Source organism: Chiroxiphia lanceolata, chromosome 8, assembly GCF_009829145.1.
Source record: "Chiroxiphia lanceolata isolate bChiLan1 chromosome 8, bChiLan1.pri, whole genome shotgun sequence".
NCBI lineage: Eukaryota > Metazoa > Chordata > Aves > Passeriformes > Pipridae > Chiroxiphia > Chiroxiphia lanceolata.
This window is the reverse complement of record NC_045644.1, coordinates 13716224-13739297: the sequence shown is the minus strand read 5'-3', so window position 1 is coordinate 13739297 and position 23074 is coordinate 13716224. Positions and strand designations below refer to the sequence as shown.

Sequence of the window (23074 nt, the reverse complement as noted above, 5' to 3'; positions counted from 1 at the left end):
TCTTGGGAAAGGACTGAGCATCCTTGCTCCCCTGCATCCACTGCTGCATCCTGGGCTCCCCTGCAGAGGCAGTGCTGTCACCTTTGGGCTTGTCAGCCCCCCAGAACTCACTGGCCAAGTGAGTTTTCTCTGCCCCCAGCCAGGACACCCACGGAAACAGGTCCCTCCTGGCACAGTGAAGTGACTGAGTCTGTGGGCGCTCACTGCAGTGCTGCCAGTTCTAGGAGAAGACAGACACCACGGCTGGTTTGCAGGGCAGCGTGCCAGACCTGCAGCCCACCAGACGTAAATTTGTCATGTCTCAGCCTAGCAACGCCAGCTTATGCAGGTGGGGTACAGACCAAGGGGATCTCAGGGATGGGGTAAAAGCAGCTGGGAGTATGGGGACTGGTGAAAGACATGCAGTGGCTCTGTGTGGCCAAGTACTGCCATGCCACCCTGCCATGTATCCCATCCCCACAGCTCTGGGGGCTCTTGCGCTGAGCCCAGCCCCTGCCTGGCCATTCACTCAGACCCGGCCACCCCAAGCCCATCCACCTCTGGTCCCATGTCCCTCCCATCCCCATCTCTGCCTCTTGTGGCCACAAGCAGCTCAGGGCCAGCTCCCAGCCAGCGCACACATGGAGGGTGTCCCCACGCAGCCTAGTGGTGTGTGTGGGACGAGGCAGGTGTCATCATTATTTTTGTTTTCTTTGCACTGCTCTGGAAATATATTGTGTTCTCAGATAATCCCGTTCAATTACACCACAATAAAACACATAATAAAAACGTAATTCATTTTTCCTGTGCGCTCCATCTCCCTGTGTCTTGGCAAGCTATTAAAAATTTGTCTTCATTTTTCTGGCAAGAGCCTTGTACCTTTTCATTTTTAATTTATGAGAGCAGAATAGCTACTGACAAGCCCTTATTGCACGGCGAGGGGCTGCATTATTTATAAGCCGCCAATGGCTGGCTCAGGGGAGATATTTGCAATATTCTGGAGCTGGGAGAAGGAGGGGGACAGACCCCTGACGTGCCTTTCCCAATCCACTCCTCCACCTTGGGTGGGTGCTTTGTGCAGATGTTCTCCTGGCTGCTCCTTGAGGGGAGCACCCACAGCCTGGCCTCTCCCAGTCCCTGCCCGCTGGGAAAGCTGTGGCACAGGGTGGCTCTGGGCTGCCTGGCCCTTGTCTCTCCACTGCTGCATCTGCCCATCTTGGCCTTAGCAGTGGCTCTCACTCCTCCATCCTTCAGCACAGGGCACTGCAGAGCATGGTTGCCTCCATCCCTCCTCTCCCTGCATGGACATCCATCACTCCTTCTGACTGCCCAGGTCAGACAGAAAGCTGAGGGGGGAGGCAGCTGCTGCCCGCCGCCTTGCCAGGGTCCTGCGACAGCAGCGATGTGCTCTCCAATGTGCTCTCTGATAGCCGTGCATAGGAAGTGGGATAAAAATAGCCCCACAGGAGAGGCAATCACAGGACCAGGGCCAGCATTGAAGGAGAGCGCTCTATGAGTGGGCTGGAAGAGGGGATGTGAGTGTGGGCAGAGCCAGGGTGACGCTCTGGCCTCTTCAAACCAGCGACATCCAGGGCAGCAGCTTAGCAAAGCTCTCTACACAGCACCGAAGTCCAAAGCCGACTGTACTAAAAAAAGCCCTCCTGACAGCTGGATAAGCTTAAACACATGCCGGGCCAGCCATAGCCACTGCAAATGCAGTGGACTAGAAAACAGGGAGCAGAGTACAGCCCTGGGGGGTACAGGGGCACCCAATAAGCCAACCTGCCCCTCCCTCCTGCTCCCATCCTCGCCCCAGTGGCAGTTCCTTTCCACCACATAGAAACTGGCAGCAACATGCTTCTCTTTGCTGTTGGTGTTTTGTATAAACAAACTGCCTTTATTGTTTGGTGTATATATAGGTACATTGTATGTATATCAAAAAACCTAGAGGAAACCACAGTGCATTTAAAGCTATTTGAGAAGGTCCACCTGAAAGCAAGCAGTCCAGGAGAGGGTAGAGTAACCCCTTGGGGGGAGCCCAGCCCTGAACAGAGATGGCATTAAAATGAGAATAAAAATGGAGACTCTGCTGGGATTAAAATGTGCCATTTGCTCCGGGGATGGAAGGAGCAGAAAGCCAGATTAAATCCCCAGAGCAGCTTGGAGGAGAGCAGAAGGTGAGCTGGGAGCGCACGCCAGGGCTGGGAGAGCTGCCCCCGCCCCAAGTTCAAGCCACTATGTGCACTTCATCACTCACCCACAGCTATTTTGGGTGTGGGGAGTTTTCCTCTCTGAAAGCTGCTCTGCCATGCCCAAGCACCAGCTGCTAAACCACTGGGGACCACGGGGTGCTTACATAGGGGTTCTACCCTCAATTGCTGTGATTGTCTACTGCATCCTAAAGCTGGGGAGCACCATTTTCTTCCTTACTCCACAATTTTTCCTCTACCACAGCTCACAAGGTCCCTGGTGCTGCTGCCCACGTTCCCCTGTGCACTGCACACAGCTACAGGCACACGCGGGGTAAGCACAGGAGGAATGCACAGGGGTGCCAGCCGGGAGGTCCCCAGAGCAGGGCTGACCCAGGCATGGGGACAGGGTTTGGTGTGGTGCTGCATGGCTGCCGGCACCCTGGGAAGCAGGGCTGAGCACCTGGAACCTATGGAAACGCAACAGCCAAGGGAAAGCGGCGGCAACCCCAAAGGGATCCGAAGGGCGAAGCTCGGCAATTCGCTGGCCCGGCAGCTCCGTGGTACACATCTCGGCCGCCCCAGGAACCCCATTCAGAGCCCTTTGTTGAAGTAGACCGTCTCCAACCATGGGTCTTTCTTCCGTATCTGATCTTGGACATCAGGCTCCAACCTGCTCACGGCCATGGAGCTGCCAAGGGGACACAGATACAGAGGATGGAGGGGATACTGGTGGCCTCAGCTTGGAAAACCACCTGCTGTACCTCTTGGGGATGCTGTTCCCACGGCACAGCACAGACCCTTGGGTCTGCACTGCTGTGTGTGCGCAGAGACACGTGTGCACGGGTTCAAGCCTCTGACCACTCAGAGAAGCAAAACAATCTCTTGGGACTCAGAAAGCACAAGGAGCTCACACACCCCCTGCCTACACCCCAGCCCTGCCCCATGGGAGCCACACGTGCAGGCGAGGTGTTCGTCTGTACCTTTTCTGCGGGAAGAGTGCGCAGCACAGCGGGGTGGCGAACACCAAACTGGAAGGGAAAGACAATAAAAGGAGAAGCTGGGCTGCATAAATCTCCCACACCTACCCATGTCCTGGCCCCAAAGCAGCAGGAAGGCAGCCCAGAACTGTGCCAGGTGCTCAGCCAGGAAATGGATACGGAGATGCCCTCTCCAAGCTCCAGACCCTGCATTTGGCTCCCAAAGTGGGACAAGTCTGTCTCACCAGTGTGGGAGAACAGCAATGCTGAGCCTGAGCCCATGGCAAGCTTGAGAGACATTAAGATGGAGCAAAACAGCTCCCGGCCCCCAGGACCTCATATCCCATCGCATCTGCTGGGGAGCTACCAGCCTGACCGAGCTCTGGCATTCCCCCAAGAAACTCTGGGGCTGTTCTCACCCAGCCTGCCAAGCAGAGACCTCAGCAGTACTGTCCACTATACCTGGGCTCAGTCTGTGCCCATGCAGTGCCACCCATGGGTGGAGAGTGACTTACCATAATCCCACCAGGCTGACCTGCAGGGGAGCGTTCAGGTACGGGTACCGCTGCCAGGGAGAGGCTTTGTGTCAGTGAGGCCAACAGGGCAGGAAGGTGCCTATTTTCTGATGGTGTGCCAGCTCCAAGGGGTGCCAGCGATGTGACAAGCTTGAGGGGTGCTCCTATGCTCACCCTCCCATCCCAGGACCCCTAGTACCTTCAGGAAAGCTCTCTTCTCCAGCATGTTCATGATCACTGGCGGGATGGCTGAGGCAAAGGGGAAATAGATGAGCCCTCAGTGTTCACAGGCCCCCAGCAGCAGTGGGACCCCATCCCATGCTGCCAGGGACCAGCTGTTGTCCCCCAGCACAGATGGAGGAGGGGACACTCACCCATGGCTGGGGCTGCCATGCCAATTCGGGACACCACCACCTGGAAAATGGCCTTCTGGGCTGCAGCTGTGGATTCTCCTAGGCGGTTCCCATTCTCATCTGTGACTGGGATCCCCAGCTTGAGCTCTCTGCAGGGAGAGAGGCAGTGAAGGGGCCCCAGGGCACAAGGGTGGGGGGATCAGGAGACAGGGCAGGTGCATGTCTCCAAGGGAAGCTGGCATCCTCCTGTATCCCCACCCACTGCCTGCGTAATAAACCGCGGGGGATCTCAGCTGGACCCACATTCACACTTGGGAGTGGTCCTCAAGAGGGCTGTATGGGGATGCAACCAGGTGCTTGTACCCTCAAGCCAACCCCCCAGGCTAAGGGATGAGAGCAGGGCCAACAAGGGAAGTCCCTGAGTTCCCTGCCAGTGCCTGGTGACCCCTGACATGACCCCAAGCACCCCAGCCCAGCCCAGGGGCTCACCTCTGCCTCATTAGTGGGATGTTGATGCAGTTGGCAGCTGCCACAGCCGCAAAAGGCACGTACCGGCCGATGATGGCTGGCAAGTGCTGGGGGGAAAAGCAGGAGGACGTAATGCAGAGGGTCTGGGGGCAGAGCTGACTGTTCCCAGGTCTGCAACCATCCTCCTGCAAGACCCTGTGGTGTCCCAGCCCCACTGGAGAAAAACAGTCCCTCCTCCCCTGGAACTCCCAGCCAGTAAAAGCTGCACAGCCCAAAGGGTCTGGGGAGGTCCCACATCCCACTCCAGGCCTGGACAGAGGCTGACTGGTGAAATAAGCCTGGAGAGATGCAACTGGAACAAGGCTAGAGGGACAGGCCATCTCCACAACCTTCACTCAGGAGAGCAGTTGTCTTGTGTGGGTGACCCCATCAAGGCCCTTTTCTCCATCTTCTTCCCCGCCCCAGGTGATGGGGTGAACCTGCTGATCAGCTCAGACCTCAGGGAGATCCCATGGGAAGGGTCCAGGTGCCCCACCCATAATGGCCAAGGGTCACCTTACCTTGGTGAGAGATTTGAGCCCCAGTGCTGTGACAACTGCCCCCGTGGTTGCACTCACATAGGCTGTCCCCAGCTGGCTGCAAGAGCAGGAAGTGACACCCATAAGCCAGGATCCCCTCATCCCAGTTCCCCCTCCAAAGGGGACACCATGCCCTTCAAGAGCACCAGGAAACCTGAGTTCCTTTCCCAGCTCTACCACGAACTCTGACAGCCCCACTGGTGTCCAACTCTGGCTGTGCCAGGTCCCCATCATCCTCTCTCACAGCTCCCTACTACTCAAAGAACTGCTCAAGGCACATTCCTGGCATTTTGGGGTATCCCAAGAACCTGGTCAGAGGGATGCTTACCTGGGGGTAATGGGCGCATCCCCACTGCGGTTGGTGTAGTTGACAACGGCATTGAAGGACTGGTTGATCCACTGCCAGAACAGCACAGCCGGTGTGGTCCTGCCAGAGAGAGGAGGGTGCTGGTGGCATTGGGGGATGCCACCTGTGCTCCTACAGCACTAGTGCACCGTGGGGTATGGGACATGTGTCCCCTCCTCACCCCAGGGCCTGGGAGGGGCATCCTCCTGGCCCTGGGGTGAGGAAGGGACAGGTACCTGTAGAAGGTCAACATGCAACCGGTGATGGTCATGTTCATGGGGACCTGAGCAGACATGCGTCCCACAAGGAGCATCTTCTCACCCGTGTCAGGGTGGAAAGCTGAATCATAGATGTACTTCGCCCGCCACAGCTGATCCTCTGTCAGCCCTGGGGGTACTGTGCCCGCCCTGCCAGGTAAGGGTAGTACCTGTTGAAAGACCCTCTGCCAGCATACGTGCCCTACTTGGTCCCCCACAACCTTAGGGACCAGCCAGGCAGTTTGGGGGGCTGGCTTTGGCTGGGGGGGCGGTCATTATAGCTTTCATTCCCACCTCTGGGGATGGCCCCAAGGTTGTATCCCGCCCAGGAGCAGTGCTGAGGGTACACCCACCCCCTCCCCGGGTACCTGTAGTCCTCCACCACCTGTCGGGCTTCCTCCAGCGTGGCCCCCGAGAGCAGCAGGTTTCGGGGGTCTGTCACCATGAAAAAGTGCTTGGCCCGGCCCTGAAAGGTGCTCTGGTCCCATCGGGGCTCACGGATGTTGATGGTGGCAGGCAAGGATGGTGGCATCTTCTGGCAGGGTGGGGCTGAAAGGATTATGTGGGATGTGGTGCCTGTGAATCCCCCAAAAGCCCTGTTGGGGCAGCTCTGGAGCTCCCCCAGCCTGGGGGGACAAAGGGGTGAACAGGGAGCCTCTTTGTAATGGAGCTCAGCAGGGACCCCCGAGGCCACCCACCAGATGGGGCAGCTGGTGGGTGGTGTGACCCCACCACTGCACACTGCGATCTGTCAGTGGGAACCCCCCGAACAGCCACCAGAAGTCACGGACACCGCCCCACCCAGGCAGGGCACCCCGGTCACAGGTGGGGGACGGGGACCCACCACTTCGGGGCTAGAGCTGCTGCCAGCAGCGGGAGAGCACGGAAGGGCACGGGACGGAGGAATATCCCCCGGGGAATGCACCGCCACACCCCGCACGGCGCTATTTCCGCGGCCGCCCCTCCCCGCGCGAAGCGCCGCTCAGCAACCTCCCACCTCACGCCGAGCATCCCTCCCGCCACGCGTGACATCCCCCGCGTAAGGACCCGGGGCACCCCCCGCACTCACGGCTCCCGGGGCAGCGCTCGCCGTGCCCGCGCTGCCGCCACCGCCCTGCTCCCGCCCGGCGCGCGGTGACGTTCGGTCTCGTCACGGGGGGGCGGCCCCGCGGCGGGCGAGGCGGGGCGGGGCGGGCGCGGGGGGCGGCGGGGACCACGCGTGACCGGGGCCGGCGGCGGGGGGAGCGGTACGTGCCGAGCCGCACGCGGCGCCCACGCGCGGGAGCGCTCGCGCGTGGGCGTGTCCGTGGGCGCTCACGTGCATGCCCGTGGCCGCGCGCGCGTGTGCGCGCTCACGTCGGCGCCTCCGCGCTCGCTCGGGTGCTCGCGTGTGCGCGTCTTCGCACGTGGGTGTTCACGTGCGGTCTCCGCGCGTCCTCGTTTCAGCAGCCGCGCGCGCGCGTGTCCGCGGGCTCGCGCGGGTTTCGATGCCCGCGCCCCGCGCGTGCCCGTAGCGCCGCGCTCGCACCCGCCGCGTTGGCGTCCACGCGTGGCGCGGCGGCTGCGCGGAAGCGCGCGCGGGGCCGCGCCTCCGCAGGAGTGGGCGCCGGCCCGAGCGCTGGGCGGTGCGTGCGGGCACACGCGTGTGTGTGAGCGGGGCCGTGTCCACGCGCGGGCGGCGCTCCGCGGGGTCTGTGAGTGCGCGGCAGGGCACGAACACGCATGCCGTGGAGGTGCGAGTGCATGGGGTGCGTGTGCCTGTGGGTGCGTGTCCCCACGCCGGCCGTGCCCCCCCAGCCCCTCACCCCGGCGTTGTCGGGGGGCGCTGCCCCGGGGCGGCCCCCCCGCGCCGGCCCCCGCACCCGCCGCCCCCCCGCCGCCCTCCCGCAGCCCCCCCGGCCGCCGCGTATCACCTGAAACCGCCGCGGTGTCGGGTTCGCGCTGGAGGGGCCGGGCCCCTCCGGGAGGTCCGGGGGGTCACGGCCGACCGGGGGTGGAAGCGTTCCCCCCCGGGGAGGGGGACACGGGGGGACACCGGCTCGCATCACCGGAGTTAGCGGAGCGGGGGGACACTACACCTCTCCTCCCCTGGCCGTGCCTCAGTTTCCCCTGTGTGGCCCTGGCATGCTCCGCGCAAAGGGAGGAGGTGAGGGGGAACACCACATTCCTTGCCCCACGCAGCCTCGTGGGGGGACGCGCCCCCGGGGCACCCCCACGCCCTGCCCGTGGCGGGGGATACGCACGGGGCTGCCCCACCCCGCCAGCTGCAAGGCCAGCCCCGGCCGCTCTCGATTGACAGCTCCCGCACCCGATGGCCGCGCCGGTCCCGCTGGGAAAGCCAATCCCCGCGGGCGGGGGGGCCGGAGGCGGTGCTGCCCCCCGGCCTCGCCATCCCCCCCGCGCTGCTGCCAGGTGTCTCTTTCGCAGGTGGCACCATGGGGACAGGTGAGGAGGGCACGGGGCGAGGGGGAGGGAGCGACGGCGGTAGGGGGGTCCCCTGCACCCCTTCGAGGAGGGGGGACCGGCGGCTGATGCTCGAGAGGGGCAGCGGGTGGGTGCCGTGGGGGGCTGTCAGCAGTGGGGACACCGGAGTGTCCCCTGAGCCGGGGCTATCACTTATTTATTGAGGTCAGGCTGGGGCGAGCGGGGGACGAAGCGGGGGGGGGCACCACGATGGCGTTTCACCCACGCCTGGAAAATCCCCGCGGGAACTGCCATAGGGAGCGGTGCACCCATCTCCTGCCCTACGGCACTGGGAATCTAGAGGAGCCCTAGGGAGGGTGGGGAGTGGCCGGAGGGGTCAGGTCCCACTTTCTGGTGTAAAGCTGATGTCCCCGTGTCCCCTCTCCAGAGCCTTTCCGGATTTATACTGCCACATAAAGCCCCTTTGCACCCCCTATTCTGGATTTGCATTGCTAGGTAGAGACCCTTTGCACCCCAGCATCCTTGCTCCAGGGCAGGGCAGCCTGTTCCCACACCCCCATGTTGGTATCCAGGAGTCATGCAACAGTTTGACCCCGAGGACACTATAGGACGGGAGGGGATTGGGCTGGGGAGGAGGTCACGAAGTTCCTTCTCCTTCCAGGCTGTGCTGCTGGACCTGGGACCTGTCCTGCCAGCACCAAGCACCCACGCCAGCTGTCCCCAGCATCACGCTGCTAAAAGAAAGTGGTGCCCAAGCCTGGGCATGTGCTGCTGGACTATGCCATGTCCCCCGCTGGCTGACGGGCAGCCCTGGCCCCGTGAGGACCCCGCCAGCCCTGAGCCAGACGCCGAGACGCCGGAGTGCCCAGCACCACCATGGCCCAGGACTGGGAGGCGGTGCTGTCGGGGATGACGGCGGGCAGCCGGTCGCGGAGCTCCAGCAGCGAGGCCAGCCTGGCTCCCCGCTTTCTCCTCAGCAAGCAGAGCCGCCTGCTCAATGGGACCACCCGGAGCACCCGCGCCACCTCCCCCATGGGCCGTGTCATCCTCATCAATGCCCCCATCGAAGGTGCGTGGCGTGTCCCAGCCCTCTGCCCACCCCTATGGCCAGGAGGGCTGGGACGGCAGGGTTCCATGGGTCTGGGGGCAGGGAGGGCTGTCCAGGGACTGGGGATATCCCCAGTAAGAAAGACACCCCCTACCATTGCTCACACTGAGCCTGGGTGACTCATCCATTCCCCTGTCCCCACAGCCAGCAGCAACGAGAGTGACATCATCAATGCCATCACGGTGGAGAAGAGTGCGGATGGCAAACTGGGCTTCAGTGTCCGTGGTGGCTCCGAGCATGGGTTGGGCATCTTTGTCAGCAAAGTGGAGGAGGGCAGTGCTGCCGGTAAGAGGGACAGGGCGAGAGGCACCAGTGGGGATAGGTATGTGCCAGCAAGACCCTCTCAGGAAGGTCACATTGACATGGTGTTGCAGCGACAATGCCACCCTTCACGGTGGAAAGCCACCATCTGCTCCCTGCTGCCTTTTGGCCATGGGGTTTTCAGGCTGCCCACTGAGAAGAGCAGGAAACAGGAGCAGGCAGCTGTGTGCCAATTGCTCTGAGCTCCATCCCCAAGCCACAGTGAGGTGGCAAGCCACCCACGCCTGCCATTGTCTCAGTGTGATTGTCAGGCATCCTCACCTCTGTTCCCACGGGGTTCAAATGAGGTCGAGGACGCATTTAGGGAGGGGTTGCCAAACAAGGACATCAGTGCCAGTCAGGTGCCCACCTGAGCTGTGTGCCCCTCGCAGAGCAGGCTGGGCTGTGTGTTGGTGACAAGATCACAGAGGTGAACAGCGTGAGCCTGGAGAACATCACCATGAGCAGTGCTGTCAAGGTCCTCACCGGCAACAACCGCCTCCGCATGGTGGTCCGGCGGATGGGCCGTGTGCCAGGAATCAAGTTCTCCAAGGAGAAGACAGCATGGTGAGCGAGGCCAGCACCCCAAAACCCAACCCTCTGGAGGGCATGGCAGAGAGGCCTGGTGGGGGATGCTGCATGACAGAAGGATCCAGAGCTGGGGGAACCCCAGGATGGGGGGCATCAGAACTCTCTAGCAAAGGTGGGGAGAGACCAGGGTAAGGTGCAGGATGAGATAGGAAGGTCTGGAGCAGGCAGGGTGGGTGCAAGCCCCATCGTAAACATCCCCCATCCCCATCACTCTCTTCCACTGGGTAACACCAATGGCCCCATCCTGCTAGAAGCTGAGAGCCAGATCCCCAAGCCCCCCTACGCTGTGCCCGTTCTCCAGGGTGGATGTGGTGAACAGACGCCTGGTGGTGGAGAAAAGCGGCTCAACACCATCGGAGAGTGGCTCCGAGGATGGGCTGCGGCGCATTGTCCACCTCTACACCACCTCTGATGACTACTGCCTGGGCTTCAACATCCGTGGTGGCAGGGAGTTTGGCCTCGGCATCTATGTCTCCAAGTACGGCTGAGCCAGGGGGCATGAGGGGGACACAGCGCCCCAATCTGTGCTGTGCAGCACCGCCTCCCTGGCTGAGCTCCCCACCCTCAAAAGACTGTGGGCACCACCACCAAGGGTGCTGGGGCATGGGGCCTCCCACGTGGAGGTGTGGGGCAGGAGCAGAACTCCGACAAGGGTTTGATCCCATGCTGTTCCCTCTGTGCCATAGGGTGGACCCTGGGGGGCTGGCGGAGCAGAACGGCATTCGGGTGGGAGACCAAGTCCTTGCAGCCAATGGAGTCAAGTTTGAAGACATAAGCCATAGCAAGGCAGTGGAGGTGCTCAAGGGGCAGACCCACATCATGCTCACCATCAAGGTACCTGCACCCAGGCCTATGGGATCCTCGGGTGAGGCAAGGGTTGGTGTGTCCCCATACTGGCGCTGCCCCAGCTCGGCCCGGTGCCCGTGGGGCTGGTGCAGCTGCCGGCTGGTTGGGTTTCAGGTGGGTGGGAAGGGGCGATGCATTATTCATGGCTGGCACCAGATCGGGTTCGCTGGGACAGCCGGCATTCACTGACCCCCTTGTCCTCTTCCCCTGTGCGCAGGAGACAGGCCGGTTCCCTGCCTACAAGGAGTTGGTGGCCGAGTACTGCTGGCTCAGTCGCTGTAAGGGCAGTGCCTTGCGGGTACTGGCAGGGACGCGGGGCTGGAGCGTGGGGCTGTGGTTGGGATCCCCATGCAACTGGTGTCTTGCCGCTCTGAGGAGGGAGAATATCTACATGCCATGGGATCCCATGGCCTTGGAGAGGGCATAAGGCCCCCTATGCCACAGCCAGCAGCCCTGCAATCCCACAGGGTCCTACATGTCCCCATCTTTGGAGAGGACATGATGATCCCTACGCAGTGGCCAGCAGCCCACTGGTCCCCATTACTCTGTGGGACTCCACATGTCCCTTTTCAAGAACCCAGAACCCCCATGTGCCTGCTAGCAGCCCTGCAATCCCCACGGCCTTATGAGTCCCCACGCGTCCCCTGTTTTGGGGGGGATGTGGAACCCTTGGTGGCCCACAGTGTGTCACACTGTGTTCACGCTGTGCCTTTGCAGTGACCAATGGGCAGCTGCAGCAGTTGTCTCAAACCTCAGAAACCAGCTCCTCCATCTCCTCCTACTCCTCGGGGCCAGCACCAGGGACAGTAAACGGGCTGGGGATGGCTGCCCCAGGGCCCCCAGCCCGCACCGTGGATGTGGCCATCTCCACGGAGGATGGGCCGCGGCGGAGCTGGGTGCGGGAGCGCGCCGAGCGGGCCATGCAGACTGAGCCAGCCACTGAGGGGCTGCCGGAGACGCGGCGCACGGTGCGGCCCCCTGAGCTGCTGCGGGACACGGCCATCCGGGGCCAGGGCACCCGCGAGACCCCCAGCACTCACCCACGCCGGACCTTCACCCACTCACCCAAGACAGCGCTGCTGCTGGCGCTCAGCCGGCCACGGCAGCCCATTACACGCTCCCAGAGTGACCTCACCGTCGCCGGTAGGCACTGGGGCATGGCCCCACACAATGGGACTCACCCCTGGCTGGTGTCCCACTCCAACCCTTCACCCCCAGCCCTGCGAGTCTCACAGCTCAACCCCTGCCCCACTTGGAGTGAGTCTCCTGCTTGAGCATCCCGTAGTCCCTGACCCCCATGGATACCCGGACCCTACTCCTGGACTTCCTACAGTCAAACTCTCTGGTCCCTACTCTAGCACCCTATAGCCCATATGGACCCCTGATTGCTAACCCTGGGTATTCTATAGCCCCACATAGCTGCAACCCTGTCCATGGGGCTTGCCAGGCACCCCAAAGCCCAGCCCCAAGTCCCCTGGAGACCCACTGCACCCGACAGCAGGACTCTTTCCCAGTCAGTGTCTCCCAGTAGCCCCCCCAATCCCCCAAAGTTCCCTGCCTCCAAACAAGGTTTGGGGTGGCTTCCCCTGGCCTCTCCAAAGACCCCCTCTCTCTGTCCACAGAGGAGAAGCGGAAGAAGGAGAAGCCAGATGGACAAGGGGTACGGGGGGCCCCCCCAGGGCTGCACCGGTCCAAGACCCTTGTCAACCTCTTTTTCAAGGGGGGCCGTGCCACCAGCCAGAGCTGGGCCCTCCCGAGCCAGGAGGCCCCTGCCTCTGACCGCCGGGCACGCACTAAGTCCCCAGGGCGCTCCGATGGGGACAGAGGTACTGGACTGGGTGACAGGGCAGAGAGGGACTCAACCTGGGACTGGTCCCCCCTTGTATGGGCCTGTTGTGGCATCCCTGGCATGGAGGGTGCATAGGGAGGGGTTCCTCAGGCATGCAGTTTTGACAGTGGGCAGCGATGTTGCCGACTCCCCTGGGTGCTCACCCCTCTCCATCTCCCTTGCAGTAGGTGCTGTGCAGAAGTTTGTCATCCGGAGCCTGAAGCGGGGTAACGGGGGTGCCCGTGTGCCCAGGGGGGTGTGGGGCAGGCTCTGCATGTGCCTGGCCCTGTGCTGTGTGTGTCTGTCCCACTCTGGTGTGGAGCGAGCTGTTGGGGTGGGGGGCATGGGGAGCTTTCTGGGCTGCCTGGGGCAGTCCTTGCCCCGCTGGCCACCCCTCCTTGATGTGCCTCCCCAGAGAAAAGCCAGCGTGCCAGCATCCTGGGCCCCACGGGCATCACCACCCTGCAGCCCAATGGCAGCGATCCTGAGGCCCGGCTCCCGCACATCCAGGAAACCGCCACACGCCTCCTCAGCCCCGACGAGGTGACAGCCGTGCTCCGCCACTGCTCCCGGGTACGCACCAAAGGCAGAACACAGGCAGGGAAGTGCTGCCACCCTGGGCTCATCCCTGGGAAGCTCCTGCATCCCAGGGGCATGGCGAGCACTATGTGCCCACATTGAGCTCTGGGAGGTAAACTGAGGCACGGGGGGCAGGGCATCCATCCACTGACATCCCTCCTGTGCCCGCAGTACCTGCACGAGGGCAGTGTGGAGGATTTGGTGCGGCCACTGCTGGCCATCCTGGACCGGCCTGAGAAGGTCCTGCTGCTGCGGGATGTGAGGTGAGTGCTGCTGGGGGGTATTTCAGTGTACCCCAATACTGCCCAGCCTGATGTGTGATCAACTCAGACTCTCAGACACACTCCTCAGCCCTGATCACGCTCCATCCCAGAGGCTGCCACAACCTGTCCTCCCTCTTTGCCTTGGCAGGAGTGTGGTGGCCCCCACAGACCTGGGCCGGTTTGACAGCATGGTGATGCCCTTGGAGTTGGAAGCCTTCGACGCCCTAAAGAGCCGCTCAGGTGGAGCCCAGCCCCCCCAGGGACCTTGAGTGGAGGGAGGCAGTAGGCAGGGGTGAGTGCGGCTTGGGGGGTGACTGGGAGCTCTTCCTGACCACAGTGCGCTCACCTGCCCTCCGGCCAGCCCACCATGATGTCCCCCCCAAGAGACACCTCATCACACCAGTGCCTGGTGAGTGCCACCCACAGACAGCCAGGACACCAGGCTGCCTGTGGAGCCCCTACTGGATGGAAAGGATATAGGGGCAGTTTAAGGGAGGAGAAAGGGAGTTGGGATGCCTGGGTGCAGGGGGTCCCAGGGAAGAGGGCACCTAGTGTCCCTGGGTGTTGGGAAGACCTGGAGCAGCATTATCTGTAGATCCTAGGTGCCAAGGGGTCTTGGGGAGGAGGATTTGGAGTACCTGGAGAGAGCTGGGGTCTGGGGATCCCTGGATGTCAGATGCCCTAGGGAGGGGAGCTGGGGTGTCTGACTATCTGAGGAAGATTTGGGGTACCCAGGGGATGCCTGTGTGGCAGGGGTCATGGGGAGTAGGGCTGCAGGGGTCCAGGGGGATCCTTGGGTGACAGGGGTCCCAGGGAGCAAGGCTGTGCGGTCCTGGAGAGATCCCTGAGCCCCTCTCGTTTCAGACTATCGGGGCGGATTCCTGCTGAAGCCGGCAGGGACCCCAGAGCTAGAGGAAGCTGGGGAGCAGCAGTCAAGCCCAGCCCGTCCAAGAGCATCCCCCAGCCCCCGCCGGCTTCACACCCGCACCTACACCCCGCTCCCTGATGTGCCAGTGGATGCCTATGCCTGCACCAGCCATCCCCTGCCCACCCTTGGCCCCGGGTCCCCCAACTGGCTGCTGGCTGAGCCTCCCCCAGGCAAGAGGCACGGGCGCTCACGCAGCCCCCAGGCCACCTGGCGCAAGGAGTCCCCCGGGACGGCACCTGACAGAGGGGCCGAGGTGCTGGGGAAGCCCCGGCGGGCACGGGCTTCTCTTTCCCCTCTCTTTGGGAGGACAGGGGGTGAGGCAGAGGCTGGAGCAGCCATCAATGGCCCCGAGGATGCCAGCAGGGAAGAAGAGGAGGAGGAGGAGTATCGTCTGCTCACTGTCACCCTCTCCAAGCTGAAGCACTCACTGGGTGGGTGGCACACCAGGGGACCCCAGGGGTGGGACAAGGACCCTTTTTCTGGCACCAGCATCACTGGTATGGGTGGCACCCTCTTGACAAGGGTCAAAACCCCGAGCACTCCTCCAAAACTAGAAGGGGGGGAAAAGCTGCCCCTGCCCCAGCCCCTCATCCATGTAGGACCTACCAAAACAGGGTAGGATGGAGGTGCAGCTGCCCAGGGGAAGGCAGTGCCATGCCTGTGAGTGGGTGGGGGTCCCAGCCTACCCAGGTGCGAGGATCTCGCGGCTCCCTTGCAGGGATCAGCATCTCCGGTGGCATCGAGTCAAGGGCACAGCCAGTGGTGAAGATTGAGAAGATCTTCCCTGGTGGAGCCGCCTTCCTCAGTGGCATCCTCAAGGTACGGGGGAACCTTGGGGGACCCAGCACATGCCATGGGGTGGAAAGACATCCAGACACCCCCATCCCTTGGTACCGCTGGGTTGGTGGCAGTCCCCAGGCACCCCAAAAGGAGCTGCACTTCACCCTGCTGTCTTCCCTTGCGGGAACCAGGCCGGACAGGAGCTGGTGTCGGTGGACGGGGAGAGCCTGCAGAACGTCACGCACCAGAAGGCTGTGGACATCATCCGCCAGGCCTACCGCAACAAAGCCAAGGAGCCCATGGAGCTGGTGGTGCGGGTGCCTGGAGCATCCTCAGACTGATGCTGTATCTTCCCTTCAAGGAGCCATCCCATGTTCCAGAGGAGCCAGATGGCTTATTTCTACACTGAGCTGCGGCTGGTCTCAGCACAGCCAGAGGATGGGAGAGCCAGACCCGCCTCAAGGGCACAGAGCAGCTGCCCACTGCAGGACCCAAAGGAAAGCACCACTGGCAACACAGGAGATGGACAGGTGGCCCCTGACCCCTCTCTGGACACACAGACACAGTCCTGAAAAAAACACAGCCAGGGGCTTCTTTTTTAATTGCCGTTTCTGGGTGGTACATGGGTGAGCCAGCGAGACACGACTGGAATAAAGTACAAAAATCCCCCCCTGGAGCCAGGGGTGACCAAGCCACAGCGGGGCACAGACAGACTTTTCCTTTGGTTTGATCCCCGCTCGGTGCCCAGCTGGGCTCCCCCCCTCTGCCCACTCCGGGGGTGTCCCCAGAGTGTCCCCAGCTGGCACACGCAGCACTGCACCCCTCTCCCCTGGCAGGCTGGGCATCACAGGGGCATGGGCTCTTTTGGGGGGGCAGGAAACAGAGGGCTTCTGGGGGCAAGGGCATGGGAAAGGCACTGAGGGCAAACTGCCCTGTGGCAGGGGTGAGGGGGCACAGACTGGTGGAGTGTGAGCTGGGAGAGGGTGATATGTTTTGGTAGGTCCTATAAAAATAGAGTTATTTAAAATGGCACAGAAACGAATTCCCTGACAAACACACAGAGGGGCATGAAGGAGGCTGGCATGGGCAGGGACAGGGCACATGCCAAGTGACTGGGTGACAGTGCCAGCAGGGACGAGAGGGAGGGGACAAGCCAGCCCTCCCCCCCTACCCAAGGTGACCCTGGCTGAAGCCAGCGCCACTAATCCCCAGGCACTAAGAGGATCAGCAGGAACCAGTTCCGGGCGGCCCCAAGGCCGGGACTCAGCACCCACCTGACCTCACATCTCATGGGCACCCCTCACTGCAGTGAGCACTGATGCACCCTCACCCCAAAACCTCCATGCTGGGGAGGGGACAGCACCTGCAGTCCCCTCTGCCTCTTCACAGTGCCAGCAGTCTACAGAGCTGAGGGGAGAGCAGGGGCCCTCCACAGCCCAACAGCTCCCAAAATCACAGGGGCTGGAGGCCCCTCTTGCCCTCCAAACATGGGGTGAAGGCAGGCAGCATCTCAGATCTCAGTGGCCGTGATCTCCTCAAAGGGTGGGTCAGGGGGATCACAGGGTTCGGGCAGAGGGTCCTCGCCCTGAAGCCGGAGATGCTGGAGCCGCTGCTCCAGCCGCCGGTTGCGCCGGTACATCTGGATGTAGCTGTATTGCAGCTGCTTCTGGTAGCGGATGACCCGCTCCTTCTCACCCTGCCACGTGCCACGTTCCTGCTCGAAGGCATCCCGCTGCTCCTGTCCACGCCGCCGCTCCAGGGCCACCTCCGCACGCAGCCGCTCCAGCTGCCGCCGCAGCCCCGCACTGCCCCGAGGCTCCTCGCCGGGTGGGGGGCATCCCTCGCCAGGTGGGGGACACCCTTCGCCAGGTGGTGGGCATCGCCCACGGGCGGCTTCCCGCAGCCCCACCACCTCCTGCTCCAGCCGGCCGGCTTTGGCACGGAAGAGGTCGGCCTCGCTCTTGCGGCGTTGCAGTTCGTTGGCGCAGACCTCCAGCTCCAGCGCCTTGAGGCGGGCGGCCTCCTGCAGCCCCTGTGCCCGCCGCTCGCCTGCCTGCAGCTGCGCCCGTGCCTCCCGCAGCTGAGCCCGCAGCCCCAGCAGCTCCGCGCCCCGCTGTGCCAGCTCTGCCTGCGCCTCCTTCAGCTGCTGCTTCAGCAGAGAGATCTCCCCCGACTTCTGGCACACCTGTGGGGACAATGGGCCTCAGACGCTGGCCAGGAACCCCTGACCACAGCCTGCACCCCCTGACGTGTCTGGTGCTGCCAGATGACTCACCTCCCACTTGGTCTCCTCCAGACGGGGTGCCAGCTCAGTGCGCTCCCGCTGGAAGGAGGCGCAGCGCCGCTCCAGCAGCTCCCGCTCCTGCAGAAGCTGGGCCAAGTCCTCCTGCAGCTGCTTCTTCTCCTGCTGCAGCTGCAGCACCTGGAGCTGCAGGACCTGTTGCCCCCGCTGCGCCGCGTGGGCCGCCTGCCGTGCCTGGGCCACACAGCGCTGCCGCAGCCCTTCCAGCTCCTGCTCACACCGACGCTGCTTCTCCTCATACACCTGGGCCATAGGATGCACAGGTGCTGGAGAGGCAGCACAGCATGCCCCCACTTCTGTTGTCCTCTCCAAGATCGGCATCACATAGAGGGGGCAGTGCATCTCCCCCAGATGGAGGAAGGGTCCAGGAAGTGTGGTACACACCTCCTTGTGCCCCTCTATCCCTCTGCATGATGGGCCCCCCGTGTCAGCACTCCCAGAGCCTACAGGGCTCCCTCAGCCCCATCACCAGCAGGGAGAGAAGCCACAAGTCTCAGGCTCATTCAAAAAAGGGCACCCCAAGATAAAGCACCCCAGTCTATACAACTGGCCCCATGGGCCATACAAGACCCTCCCAGGGACTATATAGGACCACTCAGCTGGTGAGAAAAACCCACATACCCAGACCCACAGGAAAAAGCACCCCCTACAAGTGTCTGTAAAGGGTCCCTATTCCCAGCCAAGGGAACTCCCATGCCCCAGTGAAGGAGACAGGAACAGGACAGGGGGACATCAGAGACATACCTGGCAAATGGCCACCTCATTCTCGTCCAGGCTGTCACGCAGGAGCCGCAGCTCAGCCTCCCTCTCCCGCAGCTTTTCCTCCAGCTCCCGCACCAGCATGACCTCCTCACCAGGCAGAGGCGAGCGCCCACAGGAGCCACTCTCTGAGGAGGGCCGGCCCCGGCCGCTCAGCGAGCCCGTGCTCTTGCTGGAGGACGAGCGCCCGCTGTCCGAGTTGGAGGGGCGGCAGCCCACCGGAGGATCAAGGGGGCCATGGGGGGTGGTCGGCAGGGCACCCACCTCTGGGTGCTGGCTGCAGCCCGTGCTGTAGGTGGGCAGGCTGGAGAGGGAGTTGCGCCCAGAGTCGGAGAGGGTGCTGGCACGGCAGCTCAGAGAGCCAGGCTTCTCGACACCCAGCAAGTGGGTGAGGCTCACCTGGCTCTCTGAGAGCCCCAGGCGTGTGCCTGGCTGGGCACTCCGAAGCTTGGATACCACTGGCTTGAAGGCCATGGGGCGGATCAGGGTTTTCTCCACATTCTGTTGGGAAAACAGGGGAGATTGAGGGATTGGGGAGGACCCACCACCCTCAAGAAAGGCTGCCTTGGACTGTGATGAGGGGTGCCCCCAGCCCAGATGCCTTCACACTCCAAAGAAGACAAAGGCCAGTCACCACTCACTCCATCCCTTTTCCATGGGGTGCCCGAGTGGGCTCCCCAAACCCCCTGGCACAGAGAGGACATTAAGAGCATGGGGATCACCACTTCCCAAAGGACACCATAAGTGTGGCCATGTGACCCCAGTTCATACATCTGAGCCAACAGTCCCAGCATGGCATGGGGAGTAAAGTCAAGACCCCAGCACCCACCCACTCTGCTGCTGCCCCCCCCCACCTCTTCCAGCTTGCCAGAGACAGGGATGAGCTTGGGGGGTGGCCCTCGAAGGTGATCACTTGGTGCTTGGTCATCACGGAGCTCATCTGAGTCACTGCACGGGCTGGCAGGAGAGGAGGCATCAAGCCAGTCACCACAGAAGCCACCGTTGGCATAGGAGTGGGTGACGATGGGCCCAGACACACGGGGCTCCTCAGAAGTGGCCTGGAGCAGCCCCTCCTGCTTGCAGAAGGTGGTGGAGGGGTCCCCATCACAGGGCTGGCTGGTGTGGTCATGGCGAGGTCGGACAGGCAGGAGGCTGCCCACACTGCCCATGGTGGCAGGGGGCGAGCAGGCAGCAGCACGGAGCTGTGTGGCTCCCTCGGCAGCGGCCTCAAGGGGCACTGGCAGCGTCTGCACGATGGCCATGGCGGGGGGGCCCCCGGCAGGCAGGGGCACACGGGCAGCCTGCAGGCAAGGGAGACAGGGTATTAGAGCCATGGGCACCACTGGCCGTGCCCCACCAGATGCCAGCATCCCCAGCTGGGCACAAGGGCACTCCCAGGTTCCCAACCACCATCCCCTAACTTGTGGGCATGGGCTGGCCCAAGGGGAAGCAGTCAGAAGGAGATGCCAAATGAGCCAGAACAAAATCAGGATTAGTTGGAGGAGCGGCACCAGTACACCCCAAGTTGTGTTCAGCACCCCACTGGAGCAGCGTGGGGCTGCCAGGGGCTGTGGGGTGCTGCTAGCACTGTAGGGCAGCAGTGATGCGGTCCTGCCTCCTGCCATGCCCTGGCGTGACCCTGCCATGGGAAGCGTGCCAAGACTGGAGGCGAATCCCGAGAGGCCTGCAGAGAGCCGGCTCATGTGCAGCCTGCCGCCTGCCTGCCCCATGGCACCCACCAGTGCAGCCCTGCAGAGAGTGAGGGACAGACTCACACTCCAGTGTCAGCCACCTCCTCGGCCCCACAACCCTCACCTCTCTGCAGTGACCCCATAGAGGGTGCCCCCCACCCCCAACCATCCAGAGTGGGGCACAGGGTCCCCTGGAGAGGGCAACCAAGGGGGAAGTTGTCTGGTGGGCACCAGGCTCTTTCCCAGACCTAACACATGGGGGCTTGTTCCCACCTCCTCCAGCTGGGGGGCTCTGCCAGTGCTCTGCTGTGACCTCCGTGCCCCCCCTGCTCCAACCCATGCCATACGCCCGCGTGACGGGAGCCGGCCGACGGGCCAGATCCATCCCCCGCTGCCTCATTGCGTCTCGCACAGGGCTGCGGCTGGCACAGGGCGCGGGCGGGGGGGGCCGCTGCCCGCACGGTCTCTCCCGCCGAGCTGTCACCTGAAATCAATCTGCCTGCCAGCGCCCGGGGAGGGGCGAGCAGCAGAGAGATGCCAGCAAGCCAGCCCCCCCCCGCCACCGTCACCCCCACCGGCACGTGCCATCCCCAGGCACCGTGACCTCACACCATGCTCCTGACACCCTTGGGTGGGAAGGTGGGTGACCCCCACCACTGGCTCCACTCACCTCGCCAGCCGCTGCCCATCCGTACGGTCCACTCAGGCCTCCACACCGTAAACACAGCTCCGCCGGCCCCTGAAGCAGGAAGGAGGAAGAGGAGGGGGTCAGGGCACAGAACGGCAGCAGGGGTTCCTGTGTCCCCGCTGCCTCCCCATCCAAGCCCCCCCGGCTGGCGGGACCAGGGCAGATGGTGCCAGCGTGTCACTGAGGGTGGCAGGGGAGCCCAGCGTCGGGTGCGCTGTTCCAGGGTGGAACCCCGGGTGGGCTGCGGTTACCCTGGGAGGGGGGTGGGGACAATAGCCCGCCATGGGGACCTGCTGCTGCCGGAAGAGCAGGAATAAGGGATCAGGACCCTCAAAGGGACATCTCATGGCCCGCCAGCGGCAGCCAGCCAAGGCTTAGTACCCCACCCCAGCGAAACGCCCCTGGGACATGCGGGTCAGGGGGACGGACGCCCCCGGGGACAGTGGGGCCCCACACAGCCCGGAGGGGGCACTGCCTCTGACGGGGCCCTGCCAAGCAGGTGGTGGGAACAGACTCCATCTTCTCCCTCCCGCCAGCCCCCCGGTCCGCCGAGAGGGTCCCACCACTGTCCGGGGAGGGAGGGGCTGCCCAGCCGCCCAGTAAAACCAGTCAGCAACTGGGGTGGTGTCACCACCAGCCACTCCGGCTGGAGCACAGCGTTGCCGGATCCCACCGTTCCAACCCCGAAATGTCAAGGGAAGGCTCGGCCCCTGCTCAGCCAGATCCCCACTCTGAGCAGCTGGGGGTTCCGGGCCCCCAGGGACCCCCATGACTCGATGGCTCCAAAGGACCACTCCAGAGCAGGGGGAATCAGCCCCTCGTCACTCCCCACACACCTGGCACATGTGGGATGGACACCCTCCATGCCCAGCTGTGCCCCTCTCTGGTTCCCCCAGCATCCTGAGGTTCCCTCGATGGTACTGCTCCCCTTGTCCGCTCGGAGCCATCCCGCCCCAATGAGCCCCACAGCACCCAGCCTGCCCCACGGTGCTTCCATCCACCCCAACCCCACAAGCATCCTGAACCGCCCCATGGCGCCCGTGAGCCCCGCTGCCCCACAGCTCCCCCAGAGTGCCCTAAACCGTCCCCAAAGTTTCACGACACCCCTAAAACGCTCCACCGCACTCCCGGGCCTCTGCTGCCCCACACCTCCCCGAAGTGCTCCTAAACCACCCCGAAAGTGCTGCAAAAGACCCCCAAAGTGCCCCACAGCGCACCTGGGCCTTCACTGCCCCACAGCTCGCCCCTAAAGCACCCCCAAAGTGCCCCGGGAATCCCTCAACTGCCCCAAAAAGCCTCTGGGCCTCTGTACTCGCAGGGCCTCCCCACGTGCCCCTGAAACAGCCCCAAAGCACCTCACGGCGCCTCAGGGCCGCCGCCGCCCCCGCAGCCCCCCAGAGCGCCCCGGACCCCTCCAAATCGGCCCCGGGGGGCCTGGCCCTACAAGACCCCAAGTCCCGGCAGCTCTCCCCGAAGCGCCCTCCAACCCAACTCTCCGAAGCGCCGCCGCGGCCGCCGCGCCCCCCCGGCCCCGCGGGACCCCCGGGCGGCCCCGGCCCGGCCCCCGCACTCACCGCGGCCCCGCCGCCGCCTCCCGCGCCGCGCCGCGCCCCGGCCCCGCCCCGCACAAGCCCCGCCCCGCCGAGGCCCCGCCCCTCTCCAGGCCCCGCCCCCCTGCGAGGCCCCGCCCTCCGCGGGGAGGGCCCGAGGGGACAGTGGGGTATGTGGGGCACCCCCCGCGCGGGCCACCCTCGCCCGGTACATTCCCAGTCACCTCCGTTCCGGGGTATTCCCAGAGCTCATCTGCTTCTTTGCCCCAGCCAAGCCCCCCAGGTCGGGGCTCTTCACCTCCAAAGCACCCCCAGGCCCGTGGGATGAAGGTTGCCCTCGAGCTTATGCCCCTCTCACTCTTCCCCAATTATTCGGTGAGTTCAGCACTCTGTTAAGGGGGCTGGGGGGCTCTGCTCCACTTGACATCGCACCCCCTCTTTCCATGAGACGTTAAAGGTAATGCCACCCCCCAAACTTTCGGAGAGAACCAAACTGGGAAAAAAATGAGAATAAAATAAACCCTCACCAACTCACCCACCCCAGGGAGTCATGGGTGCCCACCTGTCCTCCAAAGCCTGGGGTCACCCAGGGTCCCCCCACAGGCTCAGCTCCTCCATCCCCTCCCAGCCCCAAGGAGAGATGGGTGAGGGTCCTGGGGTACCCCACTGCTTCACTTCCACTCCAGAGCCCCATGACAACATCTGACCTGAGTAAGTCTGGAGAAAGGGGACCAGTGAGCTGGAGGGGGCCCTTGGGTTGAGGAGGTACACC

General features: G+C 63.4%; 3 protein-coding genes across 7 annotated transcripts; 1 reads left to right on the top strand and 2 right to left on the bottom strand.

Moving 5' to 3' along the window:
• Nucleotides 1–1847: 1847 nt before the first annotated feature.
• SFXN3 (sideroflexin 3) lies at nt 1848–7898 on the bottom strand. 3 transcript variants are annotated; one of them, XM_032695146.1, is made up of 11 exons: nt 6735–6828; nt 6034–6214; nt 5645–5815; nt 5391–5489; nt 5045–5120; nt 4506–4591; nt 4038–4165; nt 3863–3912; nt 3664–3713; nt 3152–3199; nt 1848–2859 (listed from the first exon to the last, which is right to left on the bottom strand). In XM_032695146.1, the coding sequence occupies exons 2-11, from the start codon at nt 6195–6197 to the stop codon at nt 2763–2765; spliced, it is 969 nt and encodes a 322-aa protein (XP_032551037.1). In that variant the 5' UTR covers nt 6198–6214; nt 6735–6828; the 3' UTR covers nt 1848–2762. The 3 variants fall into 3 exon arrangements, with proteins under 3 accessions (XP_032551037.1, XP_032551038.1, XP_032551039.1); XM_032695147.1 differs by lacking the exon at nt 6735–6828 and adding an exon at nt 7579–7898 and having other exon boundaries at nt 2763–2859; XM_032695148.1 differs by lacking the exon at nt 6735–6828 and adding an exon at nt 6984–7013 and having other exon boundaries at nt 2763–2859.
• On the top strand, nt 6882–16023 carry PDZD7 (PDZ domain containing 7). Of its 3 annotated transcripts, XM_032695142.1 has the most exons (18): nt 6882–6912; nt 8093–8110; nt 8751–9158; nt 9342–9482; nt 9890–10064; nt 10390–10566; nt 10775–10922; nt 11152–11212; nt 11652–12077; nt 12557–12760; nt 12948–12989; nt 13178–13335; nt 13513–13604; nt 13753–13844; nt 13942–14013; nt 14469–14963; nt 15251–15351; nt 15504–16023. In XM_032695142.1, the coding sequence occupies exons 3-18, from the start codon at nt 8966–8968 to the stop codon at nt 15651–15653; spliced, it is 2727 nt and encodes a 908-aa protein (XP_032551033.1). In that variant the 5' UTR covers nt 6882–6912; nt 8093–8110; nt 8751–8965; the 3' UTR covers nt 15654–16023. The 3 variants fall into 3 exon arrangements, with proteins under 3 accessions (XP_032551033.1, XP_032551034.1, XP_032551035.1); XM_032695143.1 differs by lacking the exons at nt 6882–6912; nt 12948–12989 and having other exon boundaries at nt 7195–8110; XM_032695144.1 differs by lacking the exons at nt 6882–6912; nt 8093–8110; nt 8751–9158 and having other exon boundaries at nt 9346–9482; nt 9895–10064.
• Nucleotides 15882–20907, bottom strand: LZTS2 (leucine zipper tumor suppressor 2). Its single transcript, XM_032695145.1, has 5 exons — nt 20735–20907; nt 19228–19674; nt 18359–18874; nt 17588–17857; nt 15882–17497 (listed from the first exon to the last, which is right to left on the bottom strand). Exons 2-5 carry the CDS (start codon nt 19633–19635, stop codon nt 16823–16825), a joined length of 1869 nt encoding a protein of 622 aa, XP_032551036.1. The 5' UTR covers nt 19636–19674; nt 20735–20907; the 3' UTR covers nt 15882–16822.
• Nucleotides 20908–23074: the final 2167 nt, after the last annotated feature.

Bases quoted from the DNA above. Each gene is read 5' to 3' on its own strand.
- SFXN3 (XM_032695147.1), bottom strand. From the start codon at position 6,197: ATGCCACCATCCTTGCCTGCCACCATCAACATCCGTGAGCCCCGATGG. The intron at 4,592-5,044 runs GTAAGGTGACCC...TTTTCCCCCCAG, and splicing joins GGCTCAAATCTCTCACCAAG to CACTTGCCAGCCATCATCGG. The intron at 3,200-3,663 runs GTAAGTCACTCT...TTTCCCTTCCAG, and splicing joins GTCAGCCTGGTGGGATTATG to TTTGGTGTTCGCCACCCCGC.
- PDZD7 (XM_032695142.1), top strand. From the start codon at position 8,966: ATGGCCCAGGACTGGGAGGCGGTGCTGTCGGGGATGACGGCGGGCAGC. The intron at 9,159-9,341 runs GTGCGTGGCGTG...CTGTCCCCACAG, and splicing joins CATCAATGCCCCCATCGAAG to CCAGCAGCAACGAGAGTGAC. The intron at 12,990-13,177 runs GTAACGGGGGTG...GTGCCTCCCCAG, and splicing joins CATCCGGAGCCTGAAGCGGG to AGAAAAGCCAGCGTGCCAGC.
- LZTS2 (XM_032695145.1), bottom strand. From the start codon at position 19,635: ATGGCCATCGTGCAGACGCTGCCAGTGCCCCTTGAGGCCGCTGCCGAG. The intron at 18,875-19,227 runs GTGGGGGGGGGC...TTTTCCCAACAG, and splicing joins TCTCTGGCAAGCTGGAAGAG to AATGTGGAGAAAACCCTGAT. The intron at 17,858-18,358 runs GTATGTCTCTGA...CCTATGGCCCAG, and splicing joins ATGAGGTGGCCATTTGCCAG to GTGTATGAGGAGAAGCAGCG.